This window comes from Petaurus breviceps, unplaced genomic scaffold (assembly GCF_028583685.1).
Source record: "Petaurus breviceps papuanus isolate PSGF00001 unplaced genomic scaffold, PetGlider_PUasm1.0 90444, whole genome shotgun sequence".
Classification (NCBI taxonomy): domain Eukaryota; kingdom Metazoa; phylum Chordata; class Mammalia; order Diprotodontia; family Petauridae; genus Petaurus; species Petaurus breviceps.
Genome location: NW_027187256.1, coordinates 1,507,058 through 1,520,271, shown reverse-complemented (window position 1 = coordinate 1,520,271; position 13,214 = coordinate 1,507,058). Strand labels below are relative to the sequence as shown.

General features: G+C 37.9%; 3 protein-coding genes across 3 annotated transcripts in view; all 3 read right to left on the bottom strand.

Moving 5' to 3' along the window:
- LOC138177722 (hemoglobin subunit beta) overlaps window positions 1–13,214 on the bottom strand; it is a 297,632-nt gene that overhangs the window by 99,686 nt on the left and 184,732 nt on the right. The gene's annotated exons all lie outside the window — the stretch shown is intronic.
- The window catches only part of LOC138177723 (hemoglobin subunit epsilon), a 277,438-nt gene that overhangs the window by 79,499 nt on the left and 184,725 nt on the right, over window positions 1–13,214 (bottom strand). The gene's annotated exons all lie outside the window — the stretch shown is intronic.
- LOC138177629 (olfactory receptor 51B6-like) lies at window positions 711–1,774 on the bottom strand. Its single transcript, XM_069108843.1, has one exon. The coding sequence runs from the start codon at window positions 1,772–1,774 to the stop codon at window positions 836–838; it is 939 nt and encodes a 312-aa protein (XP_068964944.1). The 3' UTR covers window positions 711–835.

Genomic DNA, 13,214 nt, shown 5'->3' with positions numbered 1-13,214 from the left:
TTTAGGGGTGCTCTTTTATCCACTGAAAATTCCAGTGGGCACAAAGCTTGCCTTCACCTACTGCTTAACACTGGTCGAAGGTAGGGGTAAGGAGGACTGTCTTTTATTTTTGTCTCTCAGATTTCTTCATGGTTCTCCCCAACTTTGTAATTCAGGTACTTTTTAATTATTATTATAAAGAGGTCATAAGTCTTTAAAATATTCTAGTCATTTGGTATTATATGCACTGGGGAAATCTCCAATCTCTTCTTCTTATCTCCATGTGCTACTTATCTCTTTTTACTTACTATTTTTCTTCATGTTCTCTGGAATTCACCAGTCACTACTTCTACCCATGACCATGCATGCCTTCAAATAGATATGATTCATTCTTCACAGTCTCTCAGTTAGGAGAAAGAGGAGGAAATGGCTAATGTCAGAATTTGTTACACACACAAAAAGAACATTTGGCAACCTACCTCTTCTGATCTAATGAATGATTACCAGGAGCAGGGTGCTATAGTGACCATGGTCACCTGTTAGAAGAAGAAAGTGGTAAAGCGGGGATAAAATTAAATAAGATGACAAATTTTCTTTTGTGTTTATGTTACTTTTCTTTTCCATCATCACTAAACTCAGATTGTGACTTCTTTCTGCATAAGAGTATCATATGAGATTTAGAGGCTCAAATTTATGCCTAATATGTTTGACCCAATATTTTTAGCACTAAAAGGAAAATATTACAATGTATTCTAAAGGAGAAAGATATGTGTCCCTGAACTTTGGGTATTTCGTGACCCTCCATCCCAGAAAACCCATCCTCCCTCCTTTCATGACAGATCCCACAAAGGAAAGTTCAAGCTATGGGTCTACGCAGAGAGAAAATGCGAAGAATGCCATTCCGTATTGGCTTGGTCTTGACACTATAGATAATAGGGTTCATTAATGGAGGGAAGAGAAAATACACATAGCTCATGGTGATATGAACCACATGTGGCACATGCTTTCCAAAACGATGAATGAGTGTTAGACCAGTGACTGTTACATAGAACACCAGGACACAACAGACATGAGAAACACAGGTGTTGAGGGCTTTGGCTCGCTCCTCTCCAGAGGCAATGTTCAAGACTGTCTTTAGAATTAGTATGTAAGAGAAGAGGATGATAACAGAGTCTAGGAAGCCTGTCAATGAAACCAAAACAACAGGGTAGATGCGATTGAAGGTGATGTCAGCACAGGCCAATTTGATGACATCTTGGTGGAGGCAGAAAGTATGGGAGAGGATGTGGGAATGGCAATAAGGAAACCACTGTAGTCTCAGAATTAGGGGTATAATGGAGAGAAAGGCTCTTATGAAGACCACAATTCCAATCTTTACCACCCTGGAATCAGTAAGGATAGAAGTATATCTTAGTGGGTTACAAATAGCAACAAAACGGTCATAAGCCATAGCAAGTAATACTCCAGATTCCATGACTGAGAGCGTGTGGATAAAATAGGCCTGGGAGAAGCATGACTCATGACTGATCTCTCTGTGGTTCAACCATAGGACCCCCATCACTGTGGGCATCGTAGTCAAGGTCACTCCAAGGTCAGTGGCTGCCAGCATAGCTAGAAAGTAGTACATGGGCTCATGGAGGTTGCGGTCATCCTTGATGAGGAAGAGGAGGCTGCCATTGCCAAGAATAACAGAAGCATACACAATAAAGAAAGGGATGGAGATCCAGCAGTGAGCTTTCTCTAGGCCTGGGAAGCCAGTCAATAGGAATGGGGCTGTGCTGCTGTTGAACGACATGACTGCACTCCTACAAGTGGAAAAGAAGACTTTCTTATAATTATGACCTAAGGTAAATATGTCTTCCCTTTCTTTTTTTCCCATTTCCATAGTGAGTCGTCAGCCCAACAACACACTTTCAGACCTGTTTCATACTTAATTGCAGAACAGAGTAGCCAGGGGAACACTGATCACTAAGACCCAATATGGGTTCTCCAAAGCAAAGAAATGAAAGACTAACCTTTGGGGCAGGGGAGAATGGGGATGATGGGGGAGAATGTTACTAGAATATGTCAGAAGAATTCTATAGATAGTACTTACCTGGATTTGGCAAGCATCTGATAAATTGTATTATATTCTTGTAAACAAAATGATCAGATGGTTGAGTAACTGAACCTAAAATATCTTAACAAATGGATTAATGCCAAACTTGTAATGTCCAACTCTAAGTCTATGGTTCTATATAATCATTCTGATTCAAAAGGGGAATAATCATAATCTCCCATATTTCACCTAATCCAGACTTTAAAATACTTCAGCATTAGTATTTCTGAATCAGGGGGCCATTGAAATTATTTGTAAAGGTACACTTTCAACATTCCTTGTAATCCAATTTTTTTATTTTATTAATTTAAAATTATTATTCTGAGAAGAAGTTTATAGGCTTCACCTGACTTCCAGAGCAGTTCCCCTCTCTCTCTCTCTCTCTCTCTCTCTCTCTCTCTCTCATACACACACACACACACACATACACACACTGTTAAGAATCTCTGTTTCACATATTACTCCATACATACTCTACTCCTTTATTTCAAACTCTGAAGAAGAAATGGCCCTTATCAAAGTTAATTATTTTATTCGTGTTTTTTATTCCATTCCTTCCCATTTCCTCAAGGGAACTTGCCCCATTGAGCATTCCTTATTTTTCTCTAAAGAAAAAAAAAAAAGGAAAAGTCACCTGAAAGGACTTATGAGGATGCAAAGGGAACTCAACAACAAACTTAGATTTTTTTAAGATATGTATTGGGGTGGCTAGGTGGCAGAGTGAATAGAGCACTGACCCTGGATTCCGGAGGACCTGAATTCAAATCCAGCCTTAGACACTTAACACTTAACGAGCCATGTGACCTTGGGCAAGTCACTTAACCCCAATTCCCCTGCCCTTCTCCCTCCAAAAAGCAAAAAGTAAAAAAAAAATTAAAAATAAAATCATATGTATGGAAGATGGAAGTAAGTAGCAAAGGATGAAAACAAGTGTTGTAAAATAGCATTGGGAGTGCTTAATGAGATGAAGCCGATGAGGAAAACAGGACAATTTTTTTTAATTAAAAGCTATTTGAGGAAAAGAGGAGAAACAGCAATGGAATAAGATCATTGCTTGGTATGGGTTAGAAGATAATGACTTACACCAGAGAGAGGTAGAGCTAATCTGTTCTGGTTTTGCTTCTTTTCTCTTTCAAGCAGAAGGCTCTTGGGAAAGCAACAAAGAAAAAGAAAGAAAAACACAAGTGACTAATATGGAGTTGATACATAAAATAAAGAAAGAGATAGTAGGAGAAGACCTAGCTGGGTTTTATGAATTCAAGTCACTTGTCCTAGATGAAATGCATCCTCATTTATTAAAAGAATGGGAAAATATGTTTACTGAACCACTATCAATGACATCTGAAACACAAGAGAAAATGAGACTCAATGGACTGGAGAACAAATGTCTTTCTTTGAAAAATGGTGAAAATGGTACATAAATATAGTATTATGAGTTTTATTTCAGTTCTTAGCAAAATTCTACAGGGATTACTATTATTTTACTTTATACTGCTTCACTTGGGAAATCTCATTAATTCCCATGATTTAATTATCATTTCTGTGATTATTATTCATAAATCTACTGATTTTGCCTTAACCTCTCTTCTAACCTTTAGTCTCACATTTCCATCTGCCTTTCAGACATCTTAAACTGGGTATCCAGTAGTTATCTTAAACTCAACATGTTCAAAACTGAACTCATGATTTTCCTCCCTAAATTCTCCCCCACTCCTCCTAAATTACTTATCACTTATTAATACTATATTACTTATTTCCATACTCCCAGTCCTTCAGGCTTGCAACCTAACTGTCCTCCTCAACCCTTCACTATTTCTCGTATCTACCGTATCCAATATGTTCCCAAGGTCTGTCAATTTCAGGTTTGTAAAATTTATAGAACATGGTCTCTTCTCACTTCTAATACTGCTACCACCCTAGTTCAAACCCTCATCTTCTCACATCTTGATTATTTCAATATCTTCCTGGTGGATCTGCCTACCCTGAAGCCTCCCTTCATTCCAATTCATCCTTTACTTAATTGTCAAAATGATTTACCTAAAGTTCAGGTCTGACCACGGCACTTTCCTACTTAGTTCCTGTTGCCTCCAGTATCAAATGTAAAATCCTCTGTCATTCAAAGCACATCTTAACCTAACTACTCCCCATACATACACACATTCACAGACCTAATTCCAAATTACGTATTCTCTAATCTAATGAAAATGTCCTTCTCTTTGAACAAGACACTCTATCTCTTGGCTCTGGGGATTTTCTCTAGGGCTCTTCCATGTCTGGAATGCTCTCCTTCCTCATCTCCATTTCTTAGCTTTGTTCAAGTTCCAACTAAAATTCCATCTTTGATATGAAAGTTTTCCCAGACCTTCTTAACTCTAGTGTCTTTCCTTTCTTAAATTGTTCCCTATTGGGATGGCTAGGTGGCACAGTGAATACAGCACAGGCCTGGGAATCAGGAGGCACTGAGTTCATAATCTGGCTTCAGACACTTAACACTTACTAGCCATGTGACCTTGGGCAAGTCACTTAACCCCAATTGCCCTACCTTACCCTCTCCAAAAAGCAAACAAAAAAAAGCAAAAAATTATTCCCTATTTGTCTTCTATATAGCTTGTTGGTACATTTTTATTTGCTTGTCATGTCTCCCATTATATAGTGAGCTATTGTAGGGCAGGACTCCATTTTGTCCCTCTTGGTGTACCCAGTGCTTAGCACAGCATCTGGTATATAGGAGGTACTTAGTTAATGTCTATCTATTGACTTCCTGGCTAGGTAGAGTACATCTACTAGAGAAAGAAGTGATCATATAGATGGTAGAGTAAAAGCAGGAACTTGGAGTGAGTTCCCACATCAACCACCTCCAATACCTATAAAATATGACACTAAACAAATTTTAGAGCTACAGAACCCACAAAGTGACTGAGAGAAACAAATCTCCCACTGAAAGAAGCCTGGTAGGCTGATAGGAAGGGTCTATTGCACTGAGGTGGGAGCCAAGCGCAGTCCCGCATCAGCCGTGTGGGTCCAGGGCAACACCAACCAGTGGCCCAGACTGGCTACACAGACTTCAGGAGAGTAAATCACCAGCAGCTGTGGTAGTTTCCAGACTTTTCACCTCATAAATGCCAAAGAAAAAGTAAAAGGTCAGTGGGGAACTCCATTGGAATGGGGTGAGCAGTCCTGCCCCTGCCCCTCGGGTAAGAGGTGTTGGAGGCACTGTGACTGCAGCTACTGCTACATGACTGCCACAGAAGCTCCTGGCCTTCAGATCATAGGGGGGCCAAGCAACCATTCAGATGGTAATTGCTCTTGCTTTGACCTACTTGGATGTGGACTGCAGTCTTGGGTGGCGGTCCTGGGGTGTATGGCCAAGTGTGCTAGAGTTTGGGGTGTCTACAAAGAGTGTGCCCTCTCCATAGCTCTAACAACATTTGCAAAACCCCAGTGATTTGGGAAACAGTTCTCTCGACTCTGGAAGCAAAGTTCTACCGTGGCAAAGGGCTCAAAAGTTAAGTAATTGAGTAGGAACATGAGGAAGCTGAGCAAGCACAATCAAACCATAGAATCCATTTTGCAGAACAAAAAGGATCAAATCATGGAACCAGAAAAAATCAACAAATGCAAAACTCTTGCATCAAAAGCTTCCAAGAAAAAATATGAATTGGTTACAGGCCATGGAGGAGCTCAAGAAGGATTTTGAAAATCCATTAAGAGAAGTAGAAGAAAAATTGGGAATAGAAATGAGAATGATGCAAGAAAATCATGAAAAGCAAGTCAACAGCCTCCTAAAGGAGACCCCCCAAAATACTAAAGAAAATAACACCTTAAAAATAGACTAACTCAAATGGCAAAAGAGGCCCAAAAAGCCAATGAGGAGAAGAATGCCTTAAAAAGCTGAATTGCCCAGATATAAAAGGAATTTAAAAATTCACTGAAGAGAATAACTCCTTCAAAATTGGATTGTAGCAAATGGAAGCTAATGACTTTATGAGAAATCAAGATACTATAAAAATAGATCCAAACAAATTTAAAAAAAAATAGAACGCAATGTGAAATATCTCACTGGAAAAACCACTGACTTGGAAAATAGATCCAGGAGAGATAATTTAAAAATCATTGGACTACCTGAAAGCCACAATCAAAAAAAAGAGCCTAGAAATTATCCTTCAAGAAATTCTCAAGGAAAATTGCCCTAATATTCTAGAACCAGAGGGCAAAATAGAAATTGAAAGAATTCACCAATCGCCTCTTGAAAAAGATCCCAAAAAGAAAACTATATCACAGCCAAATTCCAGAATTCCCAGGTCAAGGAGATAATATTGCAAGCAGTCAGAAAGAAACAATTTGAGTATTATTGAAACACAATCAGGATAACACAAGATCTAGTAGCTTCTACCCTAAAAGGGCTTGGAATATGATATTCCGAGGTCAAAGGAGCTAGGATTAAAACCAAGAATCACCTACCCAACAAAACTGAGTATAATGCTTCAGGGAAACATATGGTCATTCAATGAAATAGAGGATTTTCAAGTATTCTTGATGAAAAAAAAAAGAGCTGAACAGCAAATTTGACTTTCAAATACAAGAAGCCTAAGAAGGTAAACAGGGAAAAGAAATCATAAGGAACTTAGTTGAACTATTTACATCCCTACATGGAAAAATGATCATTGTAACTCATGAGATTTTTCTAAATATGAATATAACTGAAGGGACTATAAGTGTGTGTGTATGTATATATACAGGAGTGTGTATGTGTATATAAATATATATGTGAGTGCGTGTATGTGTGTACATGTATACATAGACAGAGGACACAGGATCAGTTGAATAGGAAGGGATGATATCTAAAAAAATAAAATTAAGAGGTGAGAGAGGAATATAATGAGAGAAGGAGAAAGGGAGAGATAGAAGGGGTAAATTATTGCACATAAAAAAAGCAAGAGAAAACTGTTACAATGAAGGGGAAGTGGAGGAAAGTGAAAGGGAATGGATCAACTTTACTCTCATTGAATTTGGCTTCAGGAAGGAATACATACACACTCATTTGGGTATCTTAGCTCACTGGGAAGTAGAGGAGAAGGGGATAAGAGGAGGGATGATATAAGGGAGGGCAGATTGGGGGAGAGGGTAGTTAGAAGTACACATTTTTGAAAAGAGACAGGGTCAAAGTAGAAAATAGAATAAGTGGAGGGGCAGGATAGGATGGAGGAAAATATAGTTAGTCTTTCACAATATAACTACTATGGAAACATTTTGCATAACTACACATGTACAACCTATATTGAATTGCTTATCTTCCCATTGGGGGTGGGTGAGGAGGAAAGAAGGGAAAGAATCTGGAAATCAAAGTTTTAAAACAAATGTTGAAAACAAATGTGTTTACATGCAACTGGGAAATAAAATATGTGAATACTGGGGTATAGAAATCTATCTTGCCCTACTAGAAAGTTAGAGGAGGCATGGGGGGAATATATAGCAGAGAGCAGATTGGGGGAAGAAGTATTCCATAGGCTCACTATCTTGGGGTGGGGGATAGGGGAAAGAAAGGGAGATAATTTGTAACTCAAAATCTTGTGGAAATGAATTTTGAAAACTAAAAATAAATAAAAATAAGTAAAATTTAAAAAAAAATTTAAAGAAAAAAAAGAAGTGATCATATGACTTAGTGTTGGCTCACCAATGATTTATCATACCAAAATAACCTAATTTCTTTCTTTTTATACTCTTGGACAGTGTTATCAGTAGCTCAAGGAAAGCTGCATATGTAGTTTATCTAGATCATAGCAAAATATTTGATAAATTATTTTTGCAGCAAAATGGAAGAATGTGAACTAGACTAGTGGTGTCAAACTCAAATAGAAACAGATCCCTGTGGGCCATATTTTGACTTGGAAAGTCAGAAATGGACATTATTTATATTTTATTGTATTGATATTTATTTGGTTAAACATTTATCAATCACACCTTAATATGATCCAGGCATACTATGTATCAGGCACAAATATAAGGACATGTACATTATGCATATATACACATATACACATGTGTGAATATTATGTAGATACATATGTATACATGCATAAACCTATATAATATTATATACGCATATGTGTATATAAATATTTTCCCCCAGAGGTTGAATGGCCACCTCTTGGGTACACTATAGTGAAGTTTTTTGGAGCTATAGAAAATGATTGCTTATGCCTAAATTTCAAACTAACTCTGAAATTCCATGATTCTGTGAAAGAGTTACTGTCCTTTTGGAGTTTACATTATACTAAGGGGATGGAAGCATATATAAAGGGAATAATTAGCTATGTTTATATATATGTATATGTGCATGTTTACTGATATATATCATATATCATACATAGATATTTTGAGAAGATTGTGAGCTACTTGTGAACAGGGAACATTTAATATGTGTTTTGTGCCATTTAATACACTGACACATAGTATGTGCTCAAAAAATGCTTGCTGAATTGAATTGAGAGGAATGGAGAAAGGAGAACGCCAACAACCAAGAGGATTACAAATGGCTTCTGATCGCAGACGGTTCATGAGCCAATCCTGAAGGGGCACTAGGGATGATTCTAAGAGTTAGGATGAAGATCAATCCATCTCTTTTGAAAGATTTCTCTTGCTTTTTTCTGAAATTGCTTTGGTGTCTAGATGCCACAAAGGATAGAGTGTTAGCCCCAGAGTCAGGAAGATTCCAAGTCCAAATCCAGCCTCAGACGCTCACTAGCTGTGTGACTCTGGGGAAGTTATTGAATCTCTCCCAGTCTCATTTTTGAAGGATGATGATAATAATAACACCTACTTTAGAGGGTTGTTGTATAAATGAACTGAGATAACATGTACAATGCTTTGCAAATCTTAAAGCACTATATAAATGCTATAAATAGTAATTATTATTATGAAAAACAAACTCATTAGCTTTCCTTCAAAACCCTCCCCTCTGCCAAGCTTCCCTGTTCCTGCCAAGGATGCCACTATCTTCTGAGTCCCCCAGGCTCCCATCTTAAGGGGTCATCCTTAATTTCTCATTCTTTCTTACCCTCCATATCATCTGTTGCCAAGACCTGCAGATTTCACCTTTGTAATATCTTTCAAATCTTTCTCCTTCTCTAATCTGATGTTGTCACCACCCTTGTACAAACCCTCATCACCTCCCACTGAACTATTGTAATATCCTGCTAATTGGTCTGCCTGCCACATGTCTCCCCATTCTAATCCATCCTCCACTCAATTGTCAAAGTGATTTTCCTAAAGTGCAGGTCTGACTATGTCTCACACACACACACACACACACACACACACACACACACACACACACACACCCCTACCTCTATAAGCTCACTCGATAAACTCCAGTAGCTCCTTATCACCTGTAGAATCAAATATAACATCCCCTCATTCATAGCCTAGCACCACTCCCATCCTTCCACCTTTCCAGACTCCTTACACTTTACATCACTCCATGTACTCTTCAGACCAGGAACTCTGGTTTCTTGATGTTCCTTGACAACAATCTATCTCCGAACTCCTGGCATTTTCATTTTCACTGAGTGACCCATATGCCTGAAATTCTTTCCCACCCCATCTCTGAATCTTCACTTCCTTGGCTTCCTCCTACCTTTGACAGGAACTCTTTCCCAACGCTACTTTATTCTAGAGCTTTTCCTCTGATAATTATTTAGCATTTATCTTGTATATAGTTAGCATATGATTATCATGTTGTCTTCCCCAGTAGATCGTGAGCTCCTTGAGGTCAAGGGCTGCCTTTTACTTTTCTTTGTATTTCCAACACTTAGCACAACGCCTGGCATATAGTAGATATTTAATAAATGCTGGTTGACTAACTGTATTCCTTTTATAGTATTGCACTCAAGGATCTGAGTTTTGTTTTGTCTCTATATGCTCACTTCTTAGAAATAGAAGTCTGTAAATATTAAAAAAACACTTAACAATTGTTTAATGCCTAAATTGTTTCACTAGAGTCTCATTATCTCCTATGATCCTTCATTTTAGTGGGGCAGCAACAGCTCTACTTAAAATCTCCTGGACTTCATTACAAGGATCAGTATTTAAGATGTGCCAACAAAGTGCTGTTTGATGGCTACTCAACCCCTTAGTAAGACTCTCCAATTTCCTCACATACTGACTGATTAGCCAAACTACCCCTTCCCCCCATAGATCTACTGACACACATTCTAATCAATTTAACTCCAAGGACATTGAATGATCCTCCCATCAATTGACTGGTTTATACACACCCTGAATGACTGGTGGATTATGACCCATTGACTTATTTGTAAGTAACACCTGACCATGAATACTTGGCCAGCCCTGAGGAATTACACTTCACCTACTCCAGAATGAAGGAAAAAGGATAGGAAGATTCTCTTCTAGTGTCAACAGTGTTGCTTTATTTTGTCTTCCAAAATTGTCTTGGGTGTCATGGTAGAGTCTCAGGGTCAATGCCAAATCAGATGTAGCCAGATTGTCTCTGAAAATCCATCTTAGGATAGTATCTACTCTTACAAAATTCTCCCTTTTCATATTCCAGAGATTCACCTGTGCATCTCTCTATAAACACTACAGACTACAAAATAAGTACAAAATGACCAAAAATAATTCAACCCACTTACCAGACATTGAATTATCCCTTTCTCCTTAAATATGTCAATTAGGCCAGACCCATGGAACACAACAATGACTGCAGAACTGCCCATTTTTTCAGTGCTAATCCGGTCAGCTGCTTCACATTGACAAAAATGTTGGTCATAATTCCAAAACTTCTCTAATCACAGCAGTGTCAACAGACAGACCTCCCCTTGCCACTCATGCTTCTATTCCTTCAACAAGCAGTTATTGAGTACATACTCTTTGAGAGACTTTATTGGGAACTTTGGATGCAGAGGCCCAAAAATTGTTCTGGGATCTCCGGGCAGGAGTTACCTGGTAGATATGGAAAAATGGCAGAAGAGAACCTGAGGAAGATAAAAGAAAACAGAACTGAATTTATGAAGACAACTCCTTTCGTTCACAAAATCTTCCTGGCTCAGGAAACACTCCCTCATTCTCTCTCAAAGTATTTTTCTCCTTTCATTTTCTATAAAACTCTTCTTTTGTCTGTTAAGGGAGAGGAAGATGAGATTTAAACCCACTTTTTGAATAATTTAGTGGAGAATATTCTACACTAAGACAGGTCCTGGACTCCAAGGTCCACATTGTTTAGATGGTATGTTTGAGGAATCTCCTACACAGTCATGAATACTCAAGGAACTATCCTTCTAGGCAGTTATCTCACCACGTACAATCCTCACTTCCCATAGCCCAGGAATGGTGGTTGATAGGTTCATAGAAACACATTTGGAGCATTTAGCTGCAATAGAACTTAGGGAACATCTTGTCCAATGTATTTATTTTACAGACCAATGAACTAAGGCCTAGAAAGGAAGTGATTTTCCAAAAGTCATGACAATAATGCAAAATATTTTTGTATGCTTTTTGTAATCAAGTCCATTCTTTCTTTTCTAGTTTTCTTATACCCTACTTCCCTCTACATTCTATATGATCCCACGACACTGACTTCCTCATAGGTCTTCACTTGAAAGACTCCTCTTCTTGATTCTCTGCATTTTAACTAGGTATTATCCATGTCTGAAGCTTTCTCCATGTCTCTGCCTCCTAGCTTACTTTAAGTCTCTGCTAAAATTCTACCTTCTGCAAGAAAATTTCCACTGCCCTTTAGTTCTAGTGCCTTTCCTCTGAAATTATCTCCAATGTGTCATGTATATATTTTTCTATATATTTATTTACATGTTGTTTGCCCTATGAGATTATGAGTTCCTTGAGAGAAGGAACAATTTTTGCATTGCTTTATATACCCAGCATTTAATACAATGTTTGGCATATAATAATTGGTGCTTAATGCTTGTTGACTTGACAAAATCATAAATCTTAGAGTTGGAAAGGACTTTAGTTCTATTTCAAATTGTACCTGAACAGGAACCCAATTTACAATGTCCCCATAATGTTGCTCCATCCCCTATACCTGTTGAAAAGGTCCAGTGAAGGGTAACACATTGTCTCTTAGCACATCCCATTCATCTTTAGGAAATTCTAATTTTTATGGGTTTTTTTTCTTTCATAAAGCATAAATTGCCGTCAAGAAACATCTATCCTTTTCTTCTAGTTCTGTCTTCTAGGGACAAATATAACAAGTATATTTCTCCTATATACTAAGAACCATTCAGATAGTTAGAAACAGTGACCAAATCTTTGGTAGGTCTTTCAACTGATACTCTCATAGCATGGTACCCAATGCTCTCATCATGTTCTCTGTCCTCTTCTGGATCCTACCCAAAGCAGTACCCCAATTTCAAGCCAGTCCTTGTTTTGCTATAAATCACCCTCTTTTCACTAAACTCTACTGCCTTCTCATTCTAGTATTTCCCAGCTAGTGGTCCACAAAATGTATTGCTTTGTCTATGATAAATTGGGACCCACTTGCAAAATTTTATTGTAAAATTTCTTTACTTCCAAAAAAACTAACTTAAAAATCTTCCTTTCCCTCTTTTTCCTTGCACCCTTTTCCTCACAATCCTCTTTAATTTTGTTCTTCCCCCAGTATGAGTTCTTTCCCCTCCCTCCAAGATTACAAGCAACAGTAATCATAACTACCACATATATGATGTATTAAAATTTGTAAAACACTTCACAAACACTATCTTATTTGAGCTTCACAGAAACTTCATGATGCAGATCCTATAGTTATTATTATCTTCATTTTATAGATGAGGAAATAGGAGTAGAGAAGTTAAGAAATGTGTCTTTGGTCATACCAGTCAGTGTCAGAGGCAGGATTCACAACATTAAGGCTAAGGGGACTAGAAAAATTATGGGAATGAATTAAATATTTTACCATTTGTGGTGTAGTATGACAGGGGAGCCACAGAACTATCTTCCTTCTTGTAAAATTGTAGGTCTTATAGTTGACAATGCCATCTGATAATTCTTCAGAGATTTTACTGAACTCTTGTAAATATATATGTATATTTATAGCAGTCTGGCTTCTTCCTAGCATCCTCCTTATCTTCCAAGGAAAGACCTAGGTCAATAATCCTGTGCC